Raw genomic sequence first — 21,145 nt, forward strand, 5'->3', positions numbered from 1 at the left:
CCTTTTTCATTCCTATTCCCATTCCTATTCCCATTTCCATCCTATTCCCATTCCCATTTCCATCCCATTCCCATCCTATTCCTATTCCCATTCCCATTCTATTCCTATTCCTATCCCTATCCCATTCAATCTGGAAGCCACAGGAATAATTTCCATAATCCAGTTTCCCTTTCTTTTCCTTTAAATGAAAACACAGACTTGTTCCTTGCTAAAAAATCAATCAATTACAGTCACCAATCAACTTTTTTCCCCTGAATTACTTCCCAAAAAATCGGTTCTTGTTCTTGCAAACATGGAACAGAAACCCTGGTCCTGCAGTGCTGGCCACCACATGGACAACAGGGAGTACACAGAATATTCCACTGTGTATTTTGGGAATGGGATTTATCCAACTTGTGCTCTAACACTAAACAGAGCTTTGCTCTCTGCTTAATTAATGGGGTTACTTAAAGTAATTCCTACAATAAAAGAAGCTTTGAACACCCATGGAAAAAGGAATTTTCTACTTGTGCATACACTGGAATGGATAATTATCTGCTCCCAGGTTATTCCAGGACATGGAAGGCAGGAATGCCTCGTGGGAAAGATAACGGAGCCCAGAATCCCTTTGGATTTCCCTTCTCCTCCTCCCTTCCCGAGCTCTGAGTGCCCAAATGCCAAGGGCTGGCTCTGACCTCCCCCTGCCCATCCCCTGGAGCCCCTGGGCACCCCCCAGGACACAGGGAATGCCGGGATAAGGAATACTTAGCAGCAAGGAACCTACAGAAGAGCTTGATGGGCCCATCTTAGCAGGAAGCAGAAGGAACAGAGAAAGAAGTGTTAGGAAAGGTCAGAAAAGCAGCAGTTGTTATTTCCCGACTCCCCTCGGCCCCACAGCGTTCCTGCCCTGGGAATGCCCCTTCCCATGGAGCCCTCAGATCCAGAAAAGGCACTTCCAGTCCCATTCCCTCGGAATTCCCACCGAAGAATGGGATCTGCAGCCCAGCAGCCCCCAGGCACCTCCACGGCCCCATCCCGAGGGATCAGCTCTCCCTGGTGCCTTTGGGCCTTGATTTTCCGACAAAACACCCTGGGACCCTCTGGATGCTTTTTGTCTTCCAAAGAATCTTTAAAGGCTGGGATACTGCATTAGATTTTTTGTCTTTAACAAAGCTCTTCATGGGAGTCTCTTGCTTTGGACTCCTGACGAGCTCTGGAGATTTCTGGTGCAATCAGTCAGCCCTCACTCACTCCCTGAGACACCTGGCAGGTGGCAGTGACTAAAACACGGACAAGGATGGGCAACAAATTGTTCTTCCTGCCAAAAAATTCCCAAATTTTGCCTTTTCTTCCCAAATTTCCACAAAAAAGTTCCCAAATTTCACACAGGTATTTCTTCTCAGAAGAAATCAAACCCATGTTCTGTCAAAGTCAGAAATGACCCTGTTCATAAAATACTTTTGGTGCGAGTTTGGTTCCACTGGAGAATCCAACTCTTCCAGACCAAACCCAAACCGCTGGGTTGATAAATCCCAGAATCCCAGACCGGTTTGGGTTGGGAAGGACATTGAGGATTATCCAGTTCCACCATCCCAGGCTGCTCCAAGCTGGCCTTGGGCACTTCCAGGGATGGATGGGGCAGCCACAGCTTCTCTGGGCACCCTTGGAAAACCCCAAATACTGTTTTTTTTCCATGAGCTCCTCATCCCAAGCCCAGGGAGGCCCAGTGGGATTTGTTTTGGGGCAGCACTGGGGTGCCCTGCCCTCCCCTGAGGGAGATTTACCTGCGAGGCCAGAGTTGAAGACCACAGTGGGCGAGGCCGTGCCGGGCAGGGGGGGAGCCGAGGGCGGGGGCGGAGGGGGCAGCGGAGCCGCCGGAGCCGCGTCCGGTGCCGCGTCCGGAGCCGGGCCCGGGAGAGGAGGAGGAGGAGGAGGAGGTGGGAGGAGGAGGAGGTGGTGGTGGAGGTGGAGGTGGCACTGCCACGGGGCCGTTGGGCACTGTGGGATGGAGGGAAAATGGAGTTAGCATGGAGTGAAGGGTCACAAAGGAAGAGCCACAATATCCCCACTGTCCCCTCCCCAGAGCCACAACATCCCCTGGGGTCCCCTCCCCACCCAGAGCCACCAAAGGCCTTCAGCACCTGGAAGTGCCCTCAGGAAAGGAGGGACCAATTTTTCCATCCACGGAAAAACAGGAGATGGAGGGGGCAGCCGGGAGGGGGTCGGGCTCTGCTGGCAGGGAACAGGGCCAGGAGGAGAGGGAACGGCCTCAGGCTGGGCCAGGGGAGGCTCAGGGTGGACAGCAGCAGGAATTTCCTCATGGAAAGGGTGCTCAGGCCTTGGAACTGCCCAGAGAGGTTTGGAGTGCCCATCCAGGTGCCCCCACAGCTGGGATCTGCCCCCTTCCTCACCTGCCTCGGGTGACCCTGGCAGGGTGGGCAGGGGGGTGGAGGTGGGGGCAGTGGCACTGAGGGGCCAGCTCCGGGTGTGGCACAGGTCCCTGGCACTGCCTCCGCTCCCGCTGGCACCATCCCGGAGCCCAGGGCCACGGGGAGGATGGAAATATCCCCATCCCCTTTCTTCTGGATCTTGATGGTTCCCTGCTTCTCCAGCTCGTGGATCTTCTTCTCCAGCGTGGATTGGCGCTGGATGGCTTCCTCCTTCTCCTTCACCATCTTCCTCAGGGTGTGAACCTGCGTGTTTGCATCCTTGTAGATCTCCTGGAATGATGCAGACACAGGGAATGTACATTCAGAATTCCAGAGGCCAGCAGCAGAACAGCCTGATCCAGACAGGGGCTTGCACTGCATGTGCCCAGGGCAGCCCCTCCAGAGGAATTCCGGATTCTCCCACCCTTTGGGACCTGCACAGGTCCAAAACTCCCACCTGGAATGCTCCAGTGATTCCTGGCACATCCAAAGGGATTTATGTCCATCCTTGGAGTGCACACACAAATAATTCCACCAGAAATCTGCCCCAGGCTCTAAATTGGGAAGCCAAGAGAATTCCCCTGCCCCAGATCCGTGATCTCCACTCCCTGCATCCTGCACCCAGCCGGGGCTTCCCCGTCCCACTCACGCGGATCACGTCCAGTTCTTTGTTCCTTTGCATGAGTTGCTTTTCCAGTTCCACAATCTTGGCCATGGCTTCATTCTCCGTATCCTGGAGCTTTTCAGATAACTGTCCAGCACAAGAGAAATGGATTAAAGAACTGGAAAACTGGGTGTTTATCCATCAAAACAAGAGGTCACTTCTTGGAGCAGCAGCACTTGATAAATTATTGATATTCCAGGAAACCCTGAAGCCTTTCCTTGGCAAGAGAACAGATTCCTGCTTGAGATGGGAGACATCAAGTTGGAATGGGCTTGGAGCACCCCGGGAGAGTGGAAGGTATCCCTGTCACGGCAGGCGGTGGCACTGGATGAGTTTCAGTGTCCCTTCCAACCCAAACCATTCCATGATTCCTACAACACCTCAGAGGGGCAAACATTTCACAGCAAGAACAGATTTATTCCAAGTGATGGAAACACAGGGATGGTGAGAGAAGGGAAAGCCTTTTCTCATTTTTAAAATATGGAGAACTCCCTTTTGTACTCATTTTCCAAAAGCCAGGCCACGTCTCCCGGCCTAAAGGAAAACACCAAGGTTTGGGACAGCAAACCCTGAGTATCTACACAAGAGGATTTTCCAGCCCCTTCCCTCCTGATCCCGTTTAAGGCACAGCCAGGATGGCTTTTCCCTCTATTTTGGGCCTGCTCTGCCGAGGAGTTGGAATTCTCTGTGGAAATCAGCTCTCGCAGCTCCCACACCTGTGCAGAGGCTCCCTGTGCCAGGCGGGAGCACAACCAGTGCCTGATTAACCCCCAGGACACAGGCCCAGCAATCCCAAGGCTTTTTCCAAGGGAACCTCCCCCCAAACCTGGCCTGGCAAATCCAGAATCCCGGTGGCACCACTCACGTGGGAAAGGTTTTCTTCCAGTTCTTCCACCCTCTCCAGGGCTGCGTTCTTGGTCTCCGCGTCCTCCAGCAGAGCCCCCACGTCGAACACGTTGTCCAGGTAGGCCTGGATCTGCACCTGCAGCTTGTCACTCTCCGTGTGCTTCAGCTTCTGCACAGCCCAGGGGACACAGGGGACACAGGTGACACAGGGGACAAAGGGGACAAAGGGGACAAAGGGGACACAGGGCACACAGGGGACAGCGGGCACTGGGACAGGCCGGGGGGCAGGGGGAGCTCAGGGCACTTCCACCACCCAGGGAAACCCTCTGGACATCAAACAGTTCAGTTAACCAGGGTCTTCTCTTCTCTCACTCCAGGGGATACTGAAGCTTCCCTGCCCATGAAGGGCTGGAATGAGAGCTTTAAGGTCCTTTCCAGCCCAAACCATTCCATGATTTCCTCCATGTTTGCTGGGAAAGGCTCTGCCTGGTCCCCATGGACTCCCCAGAGCCACCTCCAGGCCCCAAACACACCCATGGCCAGTGCAGCCATGTCCAAACAAATCCCACAGACCCCAAATCCCTCTCCTGATGGATACTGAGCAGGAATCAGCAGGGACAAGTCATTCCCATGCCAACAGGAGCAGCGTTTCCATGGATGTGCTCCTGAGGACAGGGACAAAAATGCTGCCTGGAGAGGTTGTGGCTGCTCCAATCCTTGGAAGTGTCCAAGGCCAGGCTGGACGGGGCTTGGAGCAGCCTGGGATAGTGGGAGGTGTCCCTGCCCAGGGCAGGGGCGACTGAGAAGCTCCTTAGGGTCCCTTCCAACCCCAACCATTCTGGGATTCTACGGAAAACAGGAAAGGGGAAACAAAAAACCAGCTTCCATCTGACAGACAGACAGCAGAGAAGTGCTGGCTGTCAGAGAATCCCAAAGGAGAGTTTTCCAGCCTGGAGAAGGAGGGAGCCCCGTGGCTGGAGCCGGGGACGTGGCAGGGCGAGGATGGCTGTGGTTCATCCTCCCTTTGTTATCAGGCTCCGGATTTAGCTCCAGGCTGTAATTCCAGCTGGCTGCAGCCATTCCCCTCTGGCCACCGCCCCTCCAGCTGTGGCACAGCCCAGAAGCTGTGGGGTGAGGGGCCCGGGGAGGCAGGAGGGGGGATTGGGAATGGGAGCAGCTCCAGACTCACATCCAGGTACTCGTCCAGGCCCAGCTTGGTGAACTCGTACTGGAGGTGCACTCGGAAGTTCATGTCCTCCACGGAGTGCACCACGATGTTGATGAACTGCATGCAGGCCACCTGCAAGGACACCCACAGTGAGCCCAGGGATCCCAAGGGACAGCTGGAATGGGATCTCTGGGACCAGCACTGGAACAGGATCCCCAGGAGCGGGATGGGAACGGGCTCTCCAAAGCCAGACACTTGGTTACTCCAACGGAAAGCCAGGAGCTGCTCTCCTGAACTGCTCTATTCCCAAGCCAGTGCCGGATTTGGGCTCAGGGAACGTTTGTTTGCTGGGATAAAGGGGAATGAGATTCCAGGAATTAAGTCATGTCTGCAGGGTCACCTTCCCGGAGCGGGAATGCTCCTGGGCCGGAGCAGGTGCCAGCACCAGGCCCTAAAATACCAATCCTGGCTTTAAACAGCCTGGAAAAGGGAGATTAATCTGGGCCTGGATTTAAACAGCTGTGAAAGGGAGATTAATCTGGGCCTGTAAAAGTGAGATTAACCTGGGCCTGTAAAAGGAGATCAATCTGTGCCTGGAAGCCCCAGTTTAGGAAAGGGGACTTGCACAAAAGGAGCTCTGGTGGTTGTCCAAAGCACATTTCCCAAGCTGAACAAGGACCAGATCCCAGGGATTGGCATCCACACACACCCCAAGCCAGCCAGGGGAAGGCAAAGGCTCTCCAGGATGTGAGATGTGGGGAAATCTCCTCTGGAGTGGCAGGAATTGGGGTACAAACCCCAAAATTTGCCCTTCCCTTGCCATGTCCTGCTGTGCCCAGGTACCCCCAGCCCTCTGAGGATCCCGTCTGTCACCCCTGGAGCTGCTCCAGGAAGGAGTTTCCCTCATCCTTGCTGGATTTCTCATGGATATAAGCCCATCCTGTGAGCAACACTGCAACAGCAGCTTCCCATCATCCACTGGAATCCTTCCCAGATTTCCAGGAGGAACCTGAGAATTGAAGCAACCTGATTTTACCCACAAGAAAAGCCTCCAGGAGACTCCACATTTCTGGGTCTTTTGGTGGGAAGAACAAACTGGAGGCACTCCTTGGATCACCAGTTTGGTACTGGAATTTGGCCAGTTCCCTGGGATTTGTTCCAGGGCCCAGAGGAAAAATGGATGGGATACATCTGTGACTCCAGGCTGGGGTGCCTTGAGTGAAAATGCAAGGATCACTGGAATTTCCTCTTTTTCTTTTTAAATCCAAGGAATGTGCCAACCTGTCTCCCTCACACCACCTCCTTTTCAACCTGCTGGCCCTCCAGGCTGTGATCCTGTCCTGGAGACATTCCTGGAGCACTCAAAGCCTGCAGGAATCGCCTCACTGGTGCTTCAACATCTGATTTTTGGCAGAAAATGGTCTTTTACACAAAGCTCAGCGCTAAATTGTCATCAAGTGCAACGGAGGCCTCAGAATTCCAGTGCTGGGGTGGGAAATGCTGCTCAGAACGGACCCACAACGGATCCAAGCACTGAGCAGGAGCGCAAGGGAGATTTTTCCTGATTAAAAGCAGGATTTCAGTTTCTCACACCCCAGCACAGCCTCAAACCCCCAGCTCTGGGAGATTTTTGCCACCAGCCCCGTAACCAGCACTCCTCCAACCCCCTCCCTGCTGCCACAGCTGTGCCTGAGAGAACAGGGCCAGGCCCAGGGAAGGAAAATGATGGAAAAACTGGGAGTTCCTGGAAAATAACACTCGCCATGAAGTCGATGTTGTTGTCTTCATTCCGGAAGTGCTCCATGAGCTTCTCGAAGCGCTGCTTCTCCCCACACACCTGAAAACAAGCACCACACCTGGGGTCAACCCCAAAAAGAATTTCAAATACACCCCTCTGCTTGTTCAGGCCCTCTCCAGCCAGGTTTTCCTCCCATTAAAATACCCTTCAGCCCAAAATAATTCCATGTGGACGCCTGCAGTGTGAGCATGAGCAGCCAGGTACAATTACTGCACATTTGTAATTAGAAAATCTCTCTTTTTATCTCTTTTCTCCTCAAAAATTGACTCATATCCGTGAGTGGAAGGAGCAGGGTTGCACCAGGCTGGGCCACAGCTCAGAGCTGCCTTTTCTCTGTAATTAGGGAGAAACCCAAATGACAGGGAGGGAAAGAAGAGAAAATGATCCCTGGCTAAAGGAGGAGTGAAAATAAATCAGCACAACAAGCAGCTGGTGGGAATTCCAGAGCTGTGGAAAGGGGTTTTGGCAGGAAACAAAAGATCCAAGATAAAGCAGCTCCCTGGATATTGTTTCAACCTTAATATTCCCAGTAGCTTCTCTGGGAGGTTGGAATTCTCTCTGTCAGTCCTGCTCTCCTCAGCACACAGACCTGGAGTGATCCACAAAACACCCACAGAACGGCAGATGCGCTGGAAAGGACATTCCCATCCCTGGAATGTTCCAGGCCAGGTTGGAGCGATCTGGGATAGTGGGAAGTGTCCCTGGCCACGGCAGCAGGAATGGGATGAGCTTTAAACTTCCTACTTCCCCAAAACCCTTAAAACACACATGGAAATCTGGGACAGAGCAAAGCAGAGCTGGGACAGATCCATCCCTGGGTGGAGGAGGATTTGGAGTCTCCTGGTGAAGGACACAAGGCTCTGCTTGGCAGGGATGGGATCCCTGGGACATGGGAAGGGTTTGGAGCTGCCCTTCAGGCTGTAAATCCTCACACTAATCCCAGGCTTTTCTTCAGGAATAATCCTTGGGAAGCCTCCCTGCAGCACCAGGAGCGCCTCGCTGGGAGATCAAACACCACACACACTGCTCAGGGTCCGGGCAGCTCCAAGGAAAAGGGAGGGCCAGGGATCCGGGATCCCTTGCAGGGATCAAAGGCAGCAGCAGCCTGATGGTCTCAGCTGAGGCTGATCCGAGTCCTGCCCAAAGCAATCCCAAGGAATCCTCTCCAAAGGCTCCCCAGGTGCTCTGTGTTATATCCCACACCATCCCTTCCTGCCCTAGGAAAGGTGCTTGGAGCAACCTGGGCTGGTAAATGTGGGAAAGGAGGGAAATTTCAGGGAACATTCCAGGCAGGAGGCTGCACAGAGAGGTTTTGGACCCCTCATCCTTGGAAGTGTCCAGGTTGGAAGGGGCTTGGAGCAGCCTGGGATAGTGGGAGTGTCCCTGTCCATGGCAGGGGTGGGATGGGCTTTAAGGCCCCTTCCCACCCAAACCATTCCAGGATTCCATGGTCTCTCTTGCACCCACTTCAGAAAACATGGAGCAGATTTAAACAAAATCACGGATTGTGGATACAAACGGAGCAACAGAGCTCTGATCCCTCTGCAGCAAAGCCAGGATTCCTGGGAAATCTGGTATAAACCATTCCCATGGCTGGGAACAGCTGCCATAAACACCCAGGAGCTATTTAGGGCAGAGTCATGAAATCAGGAGCAACCCAATCAGAGCAGGGCCAATCCCAGGATCAGCAATCCTGGGATCCTGCACCTGAGGAAGGGGAAAAGCAACATCCACCTGTGGCTGCTCAGGGATATTCCCACTGCCCTCAGATGAGGCAGGGCTGGAACTCAGGAGCTCCAGGAGACAGCAAAGGGATTTCCATGGAATGCTGCAATTTATCCTGGAAGATTCAGGAGAGGGAAGCTGGAGATGAAGCCTCCAGCCTGAAGGTTGGCCTGGATCCTGCTGGGAATGCTGGGATCCAGGCCCACCACAGCAAACCAGATGCTGCCATTTCCACTGGGATACATTTCCAAGGGCTGTCACTGGGAAGCACGGCTGGGATGAGGGGAGGCAGAGCTTTCCTCTAGGAGCGTTACTGTGGGGAAGAACCAGGATTAAAGAGCTGGAAAAACCCTGTCTCTTGCTTAGGCTGGGAACAAAACCTTTGGAAGTTGCACTGAGCCCACATCATTCCAGAAAACAAAGTGTTTTTATGGAAAACCACCCACGGAGGGGCCTTCTCCGGGTGCTAACGAAGGAAGTCCACCCCGGATCTATTCCAAACTGCACCACAACCCCATGGGGAAGCAGGAGGATCTGTTAGGAGGGGTTTAGGGAGGATTGGATCCATACCCACCTGGCAATGGACACGCAACTCCCAGCCAGACCTCCCAGGAGCAAAGCTCAACCCTCGCGTTGGTCCCGCTCTCCTGGCTGGCTGGATGCTCCAGGATCATTCCCAGAATGGTTTGGATTGGGAGGGCCTTTAAAAATCCTCTAATTCCACACATTCCTCTATCCCAGGTTGCTCCGAGCAACCCTGGAAGTGATGGGGCTTGGAGCAATCTGGGATAGTGGGAGGTGTCCCTGCCCATGGCAGGGGTGGAATAAAAGGGATTTAAGGTCCCTTCCCACCCAAACCAGTCCAGGATTCTGATTCCATGGAATCAGTGGGAGTGATGTTAAAACAGAGGGAATCCTGGTGTGCTGGATCCTGCTCCTCTCCCACCCCTGGTTCCAACACCAGCTCTTCCCTTCCCAGGGAAGTTCAGACCCTGGAACAACCACCAGACAACGACCTTCCCAAAAGTTGTCTGGATTAGCTGAATTCCAGTTTATTTTTCTGGCATTTCTGCTTGCCTTGGAGCAAAACACATTGGATTCTTCAAATTTATGGATCACCTTCAGAAAAGCTCCTCAGTCCTGGGTTTATTTCCAAAGCTCCTCAATCCCGGGTTTATTTCCAAATTCCAAGTGATTTCCCCCCCAGAGATGCCACGAGCACACCCTCCCCTCCCAAATCCAATTATTCTGGAATATTTTTGTGTAAAACACCACAACAGCTTTGCTGGATGAGAGCCAACGTTGGGAAGTGTTCCCTGCACAGAGCCAGGATTATTTCTGCCTCTCTGTCCCACTCAGATCCCAGTTTGGATCCCACAGTGCTCTCGGAGTGTTGGGATTTCAATGGAGCACCAGCTCCCAGCACCTGGGACCCCTGGAGCATCCCAAAGCTGTCCCACAGCTCCCTCTTCCCTCCCGTCCTCCCTTGGAATTCTGCTCGTCCTGCAACACCAAGATCAGGCAACTCGGATAAATCTGCAGAGCTGCCTCTCACAAATCCATGGAAACCAGGACAAAGGGCTGGGAATGCTGCTCAGGGAGCTCACTGGCGAGGGGGGAAGGCTGTGATATCCCAATCCAGCCTGCAGTGGGAAGTGCTGGGAATAAGAGGTGCTGGAATGGTTGGAATTACAGCTCTTTAACGCAAACAGGAGAACGATGGAAGGGATACCAAAGTGCTCCAAGGAAAACCTGCAGCTTCTGGAAAACCCTTCCTGGAGGGAATTTAGCTGGATGAGGAGGCTCCAATCAATCATAAGAGAAGTAGGGACACCCAAGTCTGATAAAGCAGCTCCACGAACCTCCTTGAAGTTATCAAAGGCAGACAAAATGATTTCGTGGCCCCCTCGGACGAGGCAAACGGCCGCCAGGAGTTCCAGGACCAGGGCCTTTGTCCTGTGGGGAAAACAAAGGGAGACACTCAGGGACAGCACCTGATCCATCTGCTCCCCACCTGAGGGACAAGGTGGGAGCTGCAGCCTCACCCCGTGGGTTTTTAACCCCTTGGAATGAATATCCCTGCAAGGTGCACAGTGCTGATCCAGGGAATTTCGCCTCTCCCAGGATCGTGCAGTGTTCCCCCCCGTCTCAAAGCTTCTCAAACCATGCAGGGATTGAAATCCCGAGTTGGAAACTCAAGCAAAAAGGCACTGGCAGAGCTCTGGCAAAGGCAGGGCAGTGTTTGAGAGCTGCTGCTCCCAGGGAATTCCCTGCACGCACCTGGAGGAGCAGCTTGGCACCCCCCACCACGTTCCTTGGAGCCCAGTTTTTAATGGAAGTGCTTCTAATTCCAATCTGCAGTTTTCCTGACCCAAATCTGAATTATTCTCCGTGATAATCTGTATTTATAGCCACACACACACACACAATTCACTGCAGGAACACAGGATGTTGGAGCATGTCCTTCTCCTTAAAAATCAGGAATCGGAGCTGATTTTCAGCAGTGAAAACAGAGAGAAAATGAGATCGCTGAGGGAAAAACATGCAGCAAACTCAGTGTAACCCTCATGGAAATAATCCACAGTGTTTTCTTCCAGGATTCCTGGAAAACAAAAGACTTTCTGGGCAGCTGAGCTCTGAGCAGAGGCAAACCATGCACACACAGAAAAAAATTAGTCCCATGCTCAAGCAGCGACTCAAACCAGATGTTACAGAACAAGAAATACCTTGTGGCTCTCAAAGGGTCAAGGTTATCTTTGGAAACCAGAAAAAATGGTCCCTTCCCTAGGAAATTTTAAATGGAATGTTCAATTCTGCCTCCTCAAGGGTTTGTTTAGGTTTTATTTTTCCCTCCTGCCACAAAAACTTCCAAGGTGTTTCGGGATCAAGGAGCTCTCATGGGGATTTGCTGCAATGTCCCCTCTGAGGGGAATGTGTGTGGGGAGGGGATGGAGATCTCTGGGATTGGAGTCTCCAGCGCTGCCCACACCTCTGGGATGAGCACAGGGAAAAGGCAGCTCCAGCTGTGCCTGTGGGATGTGTTTGGGAATAACCCGAGGAGATGGAGTCCCTGCAGTCCTGCCCCACCCCCTGCCCGCTCCCTCTGCAGTGGGAATGGGATCAGCCCCCCCAGTCCCCAGGATGGGCTCAGCTCTGCAGAATTCCCTGGAGCTGCTGCTTCCCCGTGGCACATCCCAGCCAACCCTGAGCACCCAAACCTCGGGGATCCCAACAGCTCCCATGGGACTAAACCAAACACAGTTTGGGGTTTGAGCAGAGCTAACATTCAACTCAGTCCTCAGATTGTTTTAGCCACATATTAAAGCAGGTTTGTTATTGAAATAACCCATGTCTTCCAACAGTGAAAATTTGGGTTCTCCCCTGATTTGCAGGCACTGGAAAACGATAAAAATGATAAAAAATGATTTAATAAAAAAATGATAAAAACAATAAACTTCCCATTTCTCCTTGGCTTGCTGAGTTGGGGCTGACTAAAAGAAAGGAAGGAAGAACCTGCTTCCCTCAGGACAAGATTCCTGCTCCTGTGCCCAGCCCCAGCCCAGGCTGTGCAGACACACACCCGGTGCTGGTTATCACCCCATCCCCCTGTTTCCCCTTTCCTTGGGGACATCTCTGTGTCGGCTTTGGATTTGTCAAACCTGCCAAGGCTCAGAACTCCAGGCTCTGCTGGAGGTGGGATCACAGGGATGTGTGGGAGAGGAAGGGACATGGAATCACCAGCAGTTCCACTGAGCAATTACAGCATCATGCCGTGGCTGCAACCTGACCCAGCACAAGAGTGAAACCCTCTCCCAGAGAAATTCCAAGCTCAGCATCTTGGATAACATTTTGTAATGAAGATTTTCCCTCTCTTCAGGAAAATCCCACATTAAGCTGCTCATTGCCAGTGGGGTTTCCTTGCACTGCAACAGAGCTGGAGGGCTCCAGCAGCCAAATTCCAGCTGAATCCCAGAATCCCAGAATGCTTTGGGTGGGAAGGAGTTTAAAGATGATCCAGTGCCACCTCTGCCATGGGCAGGAACACCTCCCACTATCCCAGGCTGCTCCAGCCTGGCCTTGGGCACTTCCAGGGATCCAGGGGCAGCCCCAGCTGCTCTGGGCACCCTGTGCCAGGGCCTGCCCACCCTCCCAGCCAGGAATTCCTGCCCAATATCCCATCTAAACCCCCCCTCCTTCAGTCTGAAGCCGTTATGGAAGCTGGAGAATCAGCAGCTTCTGAAAGCACTGGAATTAGACGCCCACTGCTCGTTTATCCGCACCATTCCACACATTCCATCTGATCCAGAGCAAAGGCTGCTTTTTCCACAAATGCCCCTCTGGAAGGCCTTTCCAAGCCCTCTTTACTCACCTGCTTGTTCAGCCCTACAAGGCAGAGGAGCCTACCTGGGGTTCTTGTTGTTCAGGCTTAGTGCAATCTCATTGACGGCGTGAGGGTGGGACATGACCATGTTGAATCCGTACTGGGAAGAGAAGGGAGAATCCCGCTCAGTCTGACACCAATGAATGCTCCCCAAATCCAGCCAATCCCAGCCCCCTGACCAGATCCTGTGGCAGCTTCTCCTGGTGCTTTAAGCTGAACAAAACCTCGTGGAATTTACCACTGGAATATTCCATTCTCCCGCCGTACCTAACAACTTCCAACTGGGTATTCCATGGTTTTACAATTCCCGCCCATTGGCGTTGTTGGAAGTGCTGGGCTTGGCCATTTCAGCAACAAAAACGGCCCAAGAGCTGCTCCTACATCACTCCCAACCCTCTGCTCGTTCCTTTCTCCTCCAATCCCTATTTAATTGTCCTTCATTTCTTGTCTAAATGGGAATTTGCAGTCTGGCTGCCACACCCGACTCTCCTGCAGGCCCTGCACGAGCACTGCTGCCTTTGCTCCCCACAAACCAAACGGAATTCCTCTGGAATCTGCTCCCCTGGTTACTGGAATTGCTGCTTGCATCCTTCCCAGAGCTCCCACAACCCCCTCCCAACTCCCAGTCAAGGTGTTCACCACAGATTTCCTTGGTTTTAGCTGAAAATCCCAAATTCCTGATGCTCCCAGGGCATGCTGCATGATCCCAGCATCCCACTGGAGAGAGAAAAAACTCAGGAAAATAAGATGAGCTTGGTCCAGCGGATTGATTTCCAGTTATCCCAAGTGCTTTGCCACAAGCACATCCAAGGGAAAACTTGGATTTTCCATCATCTCTTATTTCGGAGTGTTAGCACTAAACTCCAGACTAATTATAACCTAATCAGCTGCATGTCTAATGAACAGGAGCTGGCCCAACATTCCCAGGCCCTTATTCCCCTTCCCTAAATCCCTAAATCACAGGATCATTTCCCATTCCTTCCCGTTTTATGAGAATTTCAATATTTCCATCCATTTTCCCTTAAAAATCCCCCCTTTTACGTTCCCTCCCCCCTTCCCACCACCCCAGCAATTCCCTGCTCCCCAGGGGAATTACCTGGTAGTTCATTATGGCCCGTAAGCACATGATGCACACGTGGACATCATCCTTCTTACTCACTAGTCGGGAATTTTTCAGGGTTCTTCGGCTTGGCAAGGTGTTGTAGCTGCAAAAAAAAAACCAACAAACCCCATTTCTCATCAATCCCAGGATGATTTCTAAGGAGTGGAAAGAAAGGAAGAGGAATATCCCTCCGCTGGGTGAGAATGCAGGAGTTTTCCAGAGGACAGGCAGAAAATATTCGTGGGAATAAAGGAGGAAAAGGTCCTGGGATGTTTAACTGGCAAGGATAAAAATCCAGTGTTTGGCTCCAGCAGGAGCTGCAGCTGAGCCCTTCCTGCCAGCACAGGTGGCAGGGAATATTCCCAAGAAAACAGGGACAGGGAATGTCACACTGGTTTGTTGTGACTTCCTGGCTCATCCCTGGATATTCCCTCTGTTTAATCCACAATAAAACAAGGACAGGGAATACCACACTGGTTTGTGTGACTCCCTGGCTCATCCCTGCAAATTCCCTCTTCAAATCCATGATAAAAGCAGGAACAGGGAACACCACACTGGTTTGTGTGACTTCCTGGCTCATCCCTGCAAATTCCCTCTTCAAATGCACAAACCAAGAGGAACAAGGTCCCACACCAGGGCTGGGTGCTCCCTGTGCCCACCCTGCCCATGGAGAGCCCACAATTCCCAGCTTTCCACAACCCCTCCCCTGGGCTTTCCCTTCCCGGCTGTGCCGAGATGAAAGAATCCCCAAATTCAAAGCAGGATTCAGTCAAAGGAGGGGTTTTTTCCATCCATAAATATGAATGAATCCATCAGCTCAGGGCACTGCAGGATTTCGGGAAGCGTGACCCAGTTTGGGATCAGCACACAGGGGTTGGAGCACCAGAGCTGAATTTTGGGAGCAGCACAGGAGGAGGCTGCTCTGGCCCCAAGCTCTGCACCTGCACCTGGGTATTTGGGATGCTCCTGGTGGGAATGGGGGTGCCAGGGCGGTCCCACATCCCTCCTGCTTCCCCTTGGATCAGCTCTGTGCCCACAGCGAGCCCAGGGCTCGTTCCTGTCCCAAATGTCCCTTCCCCAGTCACAGCAGGAGCAGAGCGACCTCAAACTGGGAATCTGAACTGGGAAGAGATGGTTCCTACACTGCTTCAGCTCAGATTTAAATTCTTTTCCCTACATTTTAAACCCCATTAATGGTGCCACTGTTGGAAGAAAAACAATCCCCTCACTCAGTGCCCAGTGAGCCACATCCCTGAACTTCAGGACTGAAGCATCCACCAGTTCTGTTGGCTCTAAGAAAGGGGAGAAAGTCTCCTTAAACAAGAAAAATGACGGTAAATCCAGATTTTGGGATTTCCAGATGCCTGGAGAAACAGAACGGGGGAGCAAGGGTACTCCAGCATGTCCAATACTGGGTCTGATCTGCCTGGAAGTTCAGCTTGGATCCAGCCACTTGGATGGAGCCTTGCCAAGCCGAGATGATCCCTCCTAAACCTCTCCCTACCTGGGTGACTTTCCAGGCACCTGGAGCCGGGCTGGGAGAGCTGGGAACGTTCACCTGGGGAGGAGAAGGATCCAGGGAGAGCTCCGAGCCCCTTGCAGGGCCTGAAGGGGCTCCAGGAGAGCTGGAGAGGGACTGGGGACAAGGCCTGGAGGGACAGGACACAGGGAATGGCAGGGATGGATGGGATGTTGGGCCCACACGGGGTCACTGGTGCCACCTCCCTGCCCAGCAGGGCCATCCCAGAGCACAGGGTTGTGTCCAGGTGGGTCTGGAATATCCCAGGGAGGGAGACTCCACTCTGGGATCTGTTCAGGGCTCGGGCACTGCGCAGGGACAAAGTTCTGCCTCCTGTCCAGGTGGAATTTCCTGGGATCAATTCCTGCCCCTTCCTCTTGTCCCACTGCTTGGCATCACCCAAGAGCTTCCCCTCGTGCCAGGGGACAATCCAGGTGAGACCTGGACATGGAACATGCCCTGGAGAGCTCCTGTGCTGAGCCAGCCCCTCCAGGCAGAGGGAATTCTGCCCTGGATTCCCACCCCATCCCCTCAGCAGACGCTATTCCTTCCCACAGCCACCAGAGCCAAGAATTAACCAGGATTTTTGTACAGGAACTCCTGAACAACAGCTCAGCCGCTGGAATTCAGGCTCAGGATGCTTTTCCTTGTGTCTGCAGCCATTCCAAGGCTCTCTGATGTTTTTGTTCCCTCCCCCAAGGCGGGGCAGGCCGGTGGCAACTCCCACACCTCCCTTTGTGAGCCAGGGAATGGGTGGATGAGCTCCTCCTGCTTCTCCCTCATTCCTGGTTCCCAAAAACTTGGCCCAGCAGCTGGAGGACTCGTTGGGTTTGATTTCCTGTCTGCTGCAGGTCCCAGATGATGTCAGCCCAGGATATTTATCCTGCTAATTCATGGCAGATGGTTCCTCTTTCATTTCCCCGGCCCCTCCTTGCAAGGGGAGCTGCAAAACCTTTCCCCTGCAGAAGAGCAGGAACTGAGCAGCTGAGCCTGGGGAAGCTCCTGCAGAGGGGATGGGTTCCTCCTGCCAGTCCTAAAGGGGGTGGCACCTGTGGGGAGGGAGCTCATCCAGAGTTTTGGGATGAGCAGGATGAGGGGAAGAGCAGGACTTCAACTGCTCAACAACCAGGAAAGCCAGGGCCAGCCCCGGGCTGGAATACACAGTTTGAGGTTCTTTTTCTCACCCAGATCTGACAGAAAAACGTTTCTGTTCAAGAATAATTTCGTAATTTTTTTATATTTTAGGGCCATGGAGATGCTCTGAGGCCATGGAGCTCCTCAGCTCTGGAGCCAGGCTGGGAGAGGTGGGAATGTTCACCTGGAGAAGGGAAGGACACAGGGAGAGCTCCGAGCCCCTTGCAGGGCCTGAAGGGGCTCCAGGAGAGCTGGAGAGGGACTGGGGACAAGGCCTGGAGGGACAGGACACAGGGAATGGCTTCCCACTGCCAGAGGGCAGGGATGGATGGGAGATTGGGAATTGGGAATTGCTGGCTGGGAGGGTGGGGAGGGTCTGGGCTGGAATTCCCAGAGCAGCTGTGGCTGCCCCTGGATCCCTGGCAGTGCCCAAGACCAGGCTGGACATTGGGGCTGGGAGCAGCCTGGGACAGTGGGAGGAAGGTTGGAATTAGATCCCAAACCCTTCTGGAATTCCATGATGTGCCCAGTCCCGTGGTGAAGACTTTGAATGCTCCAATTTAATACAAATTCCAGCTGATTTCTCCCATCATTTTTACCTTTTGATCTGCTAAAAACCATCCTGCTCTCCTCTGGCTCCCAGGAGAGCAGCCCAGGGTGGGTCTCACAGAGATGAGAAGCTGAAATTCATCAGGGCTGGCTGGATTTGGGGTTCCATCCCTGCAATTTTGCTGGTGGTGGGTTGGAACTGTGGGGTTTGTCTCAACTGACAGCCAAAAATTCCTTCAGAAAGGAAGGTTTGGGCCCATTTGGGGTTTCTGTGATCTGCTGGAGCTGCTCACAGAGATGCTCTGTTGAATTAGGAAGCATCTGACAAAAATGATGCCTTCCCCGGGCCCCTGAGCAGTGCGAGTGTCACTGGCAAAGCCCAAACTCGGGGACTGCAGCTCCCAAAACCGTGGCAGATTTAAGCCCAGTTACTGAACACACTCAAAGCCCATTCCCAGATTTGCCTGGATGGTTCTCTCCTCATGGACTCGGCAGATTCTGGAGGAGGAATCGAAGTTTCTCATTTCAATCCACACGGAAACTCCAGTCCTTTCCTCAGAAGAAAGGGAATTTCTAATGGGCTGGGATGCTGCAAAGCCTGCATTAATATTTATCTGACAGCAGAGGCTGGCTCTCAGTAAAGCTCCTTCTCCCAAAAAAGCAGTAATGAAATCCCCAAAGGTTCTTCCCCCTTTTTCATCCTCCTGCCCTCATTTTGGTGTTGGTTTCCCAAATCCCTGTGCCTCCTCTCCAGGAAAAAAAGCCCCTCTCAGTTGCCAAGGAAACGCAGGGAGGGGGGAATTGGCAGGTTCAGCACTGCTAAAAAGAGCTGTGGGGAGGCAGCTGGACTTGGAATTGGAGAGGGATGGTCCTGGAGGATGGACAGAGCTCTGCCCAGCCCAGGCCAGCTCCTGAATTTTCCATTACCCTGGGGAGGTTTTCTCAGCCTTCTCCTTTTTCCTCCAAGAGGGAAGAGCAGATCTTTCAGCTTGGATGGGGCTTGGGAGAGTGGGAGGTGTCCCTGCCCATGGAATGGGGTGAGTTTAAACCTTTCCAACCCAAACCAGTCTGGGATGCTGGGATTCCTTTCTCCTGTTTGCACAGTTTTCACCATTCCAGGAATTTCCACACAGCCTGGGTGTCCCCACATCCCAAAAATCTCATTTACCACCCGGAGATGGGGCAGAACCTCCTGGTTTTTCCCAAAAAAAACACCCTGTGCCCCCTCCTCAACTGAGCACCTGCCTTGATCTGAGGAGGAGATTCTCTCTCAGTTCACCAATATTTACTAATTATAAAAATTACAATTTAAAAATTATAATTATAAAAACAACCCTCCTTTCTTAAAAATCTCTCACCTACCTTTAGCTTTCCCTTTTTTTTAACACACATAATCCCCAGCTACTGAAAAAAGACACTTTTAAAAACGCACCTTTAAAAAAAATGCACCTTTTTAAAAATGCACATTTTTAAAAATAGACTTTTTAAAGAAATACACATTTTAAAAAATACCCATTTAAAAGAAATATTAAAAATACAGATTTTAAAATACAGATTTAAGACAAAAACCCCAAATCCAGGTAAGCTGCCTCAGTTGTGAGATGGCTCTGGAGGAAGGGGAAACTTTTGGCTGGAAAACTCTGTCAGGTCCCATTTCCGTGGCAGTTTTGGGGATGAGCAAAGTCTCTATTTCTAACAAAAAGAGGAAACAAGATGGACAAGGACTACAAGCTCTAAGCTTAGGTACAAAACACAACTACTTGCACCATGAGAAGGAGAACTCGGCTCTTGCTTCCAGGCCAACCACGCTTCCCTCTCTCCGCGAAAATCCCGCTCTACGGAAGCCAACTACGCTCGGGATTATAATGTGATAACCACACGTGCTGGAGCCTGCAGCCCTTCTCCTGGGGCTGGGGCTGTCCCAGTCCGTGTGGCCACCAGATTATCCATGGCATGGGAGCAGTGCTGGCCCCGGGGCTCCATGCCCTGCAGGGGACACCTTGCACTCGGACTTACGGGATTTTCCGGGCGGGAGCCTCATCGGCAGAGCGCAAAGGGAAGCTGCTCCAGAGGCAGGTGGCTGCCAAGCAGCTCTGGCAGCGTTTGAGCTCAAGGTGGTCGGGCAGAGAAACCAATCTGATGGTGTGTGACAGGAGATGAGAGCGCCGGGAAGGACGGGAGAACAGGGAAAGAGCGTTTGAGCGGGAAAAGGGAATGGAGGAGACGTTGAAACGGAGAGTCAGACACGAAAGGAATAAAGGGAGATGTGAGAAGGGGAAAAGGGTGGAAGGAAATGAAGAGAAACAATGTCAGAGACATGTAAGGTATTCCTGGTTTAGGCACTCCTAATCCCAAACACTCCTCCTTAGGGAACGGCGGAACCAGCACCTCCTGCCAGCTCGGGCTCTGCCACTTCTGACAGAGCAACTCAGGAGCAAAGAACACCAAAACCACTAAAAAACCCCTAAATCAAGTGGCCAAGTGATCCTGCTGCACTCCACAGCTGGATTTCTTTCCCAGAGCTCTCCTCCTCTCCAGTGCCTGAGGGCTGGGAATTAATCTTCCAGGTACAAGGTTTGGAGCCACTCAACAACCCAGGGCCAAGGGCACTGCCTGGCAAAGCAAAACCACCTCTGCTGGAAGGGAAAGCTGCAAGTGAGGTGGCTCCACTTTTGGACACTTCTCTGCTCACAGGATTATGGAGCAAAACTCCATAAAAGCCAAAAAAATCCCAAAGGATCCAGCACTCAGAGCTGCAACCCCAGTACCAGGATGTGAGGGTGGTGGTCGGGGCAGGACATCCAAGGAATGGAAGAGGTGACTGTCAGTCAATCCTGGGAAGTGATCCTGCCTTTTCCACAAATTAAAAAAAAAAGGAACATTGGGAAAGAGAGACTTGGTAGTAAAGCATGGAATGGTGGGAGTGAAAGCAGGTCTGGGGGAGGGAAGTGGCCTTTCCAAAGAATCCAACATCCCCTTCATGGCAGCACGGAAGGAATGTGCTGCTGCAAGAGACGGGACACAGGATGGGAGCCCCAGACTGGCTGGGTCCATGGAAATGCTGAGCTGCATTTTGGAGACGAGGAATGGCTTCCTCTGCACAAGGAATTGCATCCTCGGCTCATCCTGCCCTCGGAAGTGATTCCTGCCCCTTCCCCAGCTGCTGCCCTGAGAGGCTCCTTCCACCTCAAACCACCAATTCCTTAAATGCCACTCCTCTGCTGGGAAAAGAGGGAAGATGAGGGATATCCCAACAGGAAAAGCTGTCCCACACTGCAGATCCCGAGGATGCCGTACCGGAGGGTCGAGTGTCTGCCGGAGCGGGAGATGCTGTTCCCAACGGGAGAGGGCAGATTGCTGCCCCTGTGCAGGTCCTCGATGGATCGGCTCCAGGGCTTGGACTTGTCCATGGAGCTCTCCACGCTGTTCTCCAGGCTTTCAAAGTCAAATCTGCAAGGAAACAGGGATTCCAAGGCCGGGTTAGGCGGGAGAGACGCGCGCCGAGTTCTCCTTCCCGCCGCAGGTTTTGGTGGCATCACAGAATCATTGGACAGAGCCAAATGGGCCAAAAACAAAGGAAAAGCTCTCCAAGATCTCCAAGATCATCCCAGTGCTCCCTCAGTACTGGGAAAGTCCCCTCCCACCCAAACCAGTCTGGAATTCTGTGATTTCAACAGGTGGAATAATGATGGAAAAGGAGAGTTAAGGACAACGTGGTGCTGGAGGGACATGGAAAAGTCCAGGGAAAGAGGATGAGCTTCACATGGGGGAAGGAAATCCCAGAACCACAGGTTCACTGAGATTGGAAAAGCCCTCCAAGACCATGGAGTCCAACCATTCCCAGCCCTGCC

At 52.6% G+C, this 21,145-nt stretch overlaps 1 protein-coding gene across 1 annotated transcript in view; it reads right to left on the reverse strand.

The window, feature by feature from the left end:
* The window catches only part of FMNL2 (formin like 2), a 111,229-nt gene that overhangs the window by 13,411 nt on the left and 76,673 nt on the right, over positions 1–21,145 (reverse strand). The window contains 12 exon segments of the mRNA XM_039554622.1: positions 1,764–1,920; positions 1,922–1,977; positions 2,391–2,420; positions 2,423–2,699; positions 3,058–3,159; positions 3,938–4,087; positions 5,108–5,218; positions 6,849–6,923; positions 10,472–10,565; positions 13,014–13,090; positions 14,087–14,195; positions 20,592–20,744. Coding sequence (XP_039410556.1) covers positions 1,764–1,920; positions 1,922–1,977; positions 2,391–2,420; positions 2,423–2,699; positions 3,058–3,159; positions 3,938–4,087; positions 5,108–5,218; positions 6,849–6,923; positions 10,472–10,565; positions 13,014–13,090; positions 14,087–14,195; positions 20,592–20,744 — 1,391 coding nt within the window.

The sequence above is a fragment of the Corvus cornix genome, chromosome 7 (assembly GCF_000738735.6).
Source record: "Corvus cornix cornix isolate S_Up_H32 chromosome 7, ASM73873v5, whole genome shotgun sequence".
Lineage (NCBI taxonomy): Eukaryota > Metazoa > Chordata > Aves > Passeriformes > Corvidae > Corvus > Corvus cornix.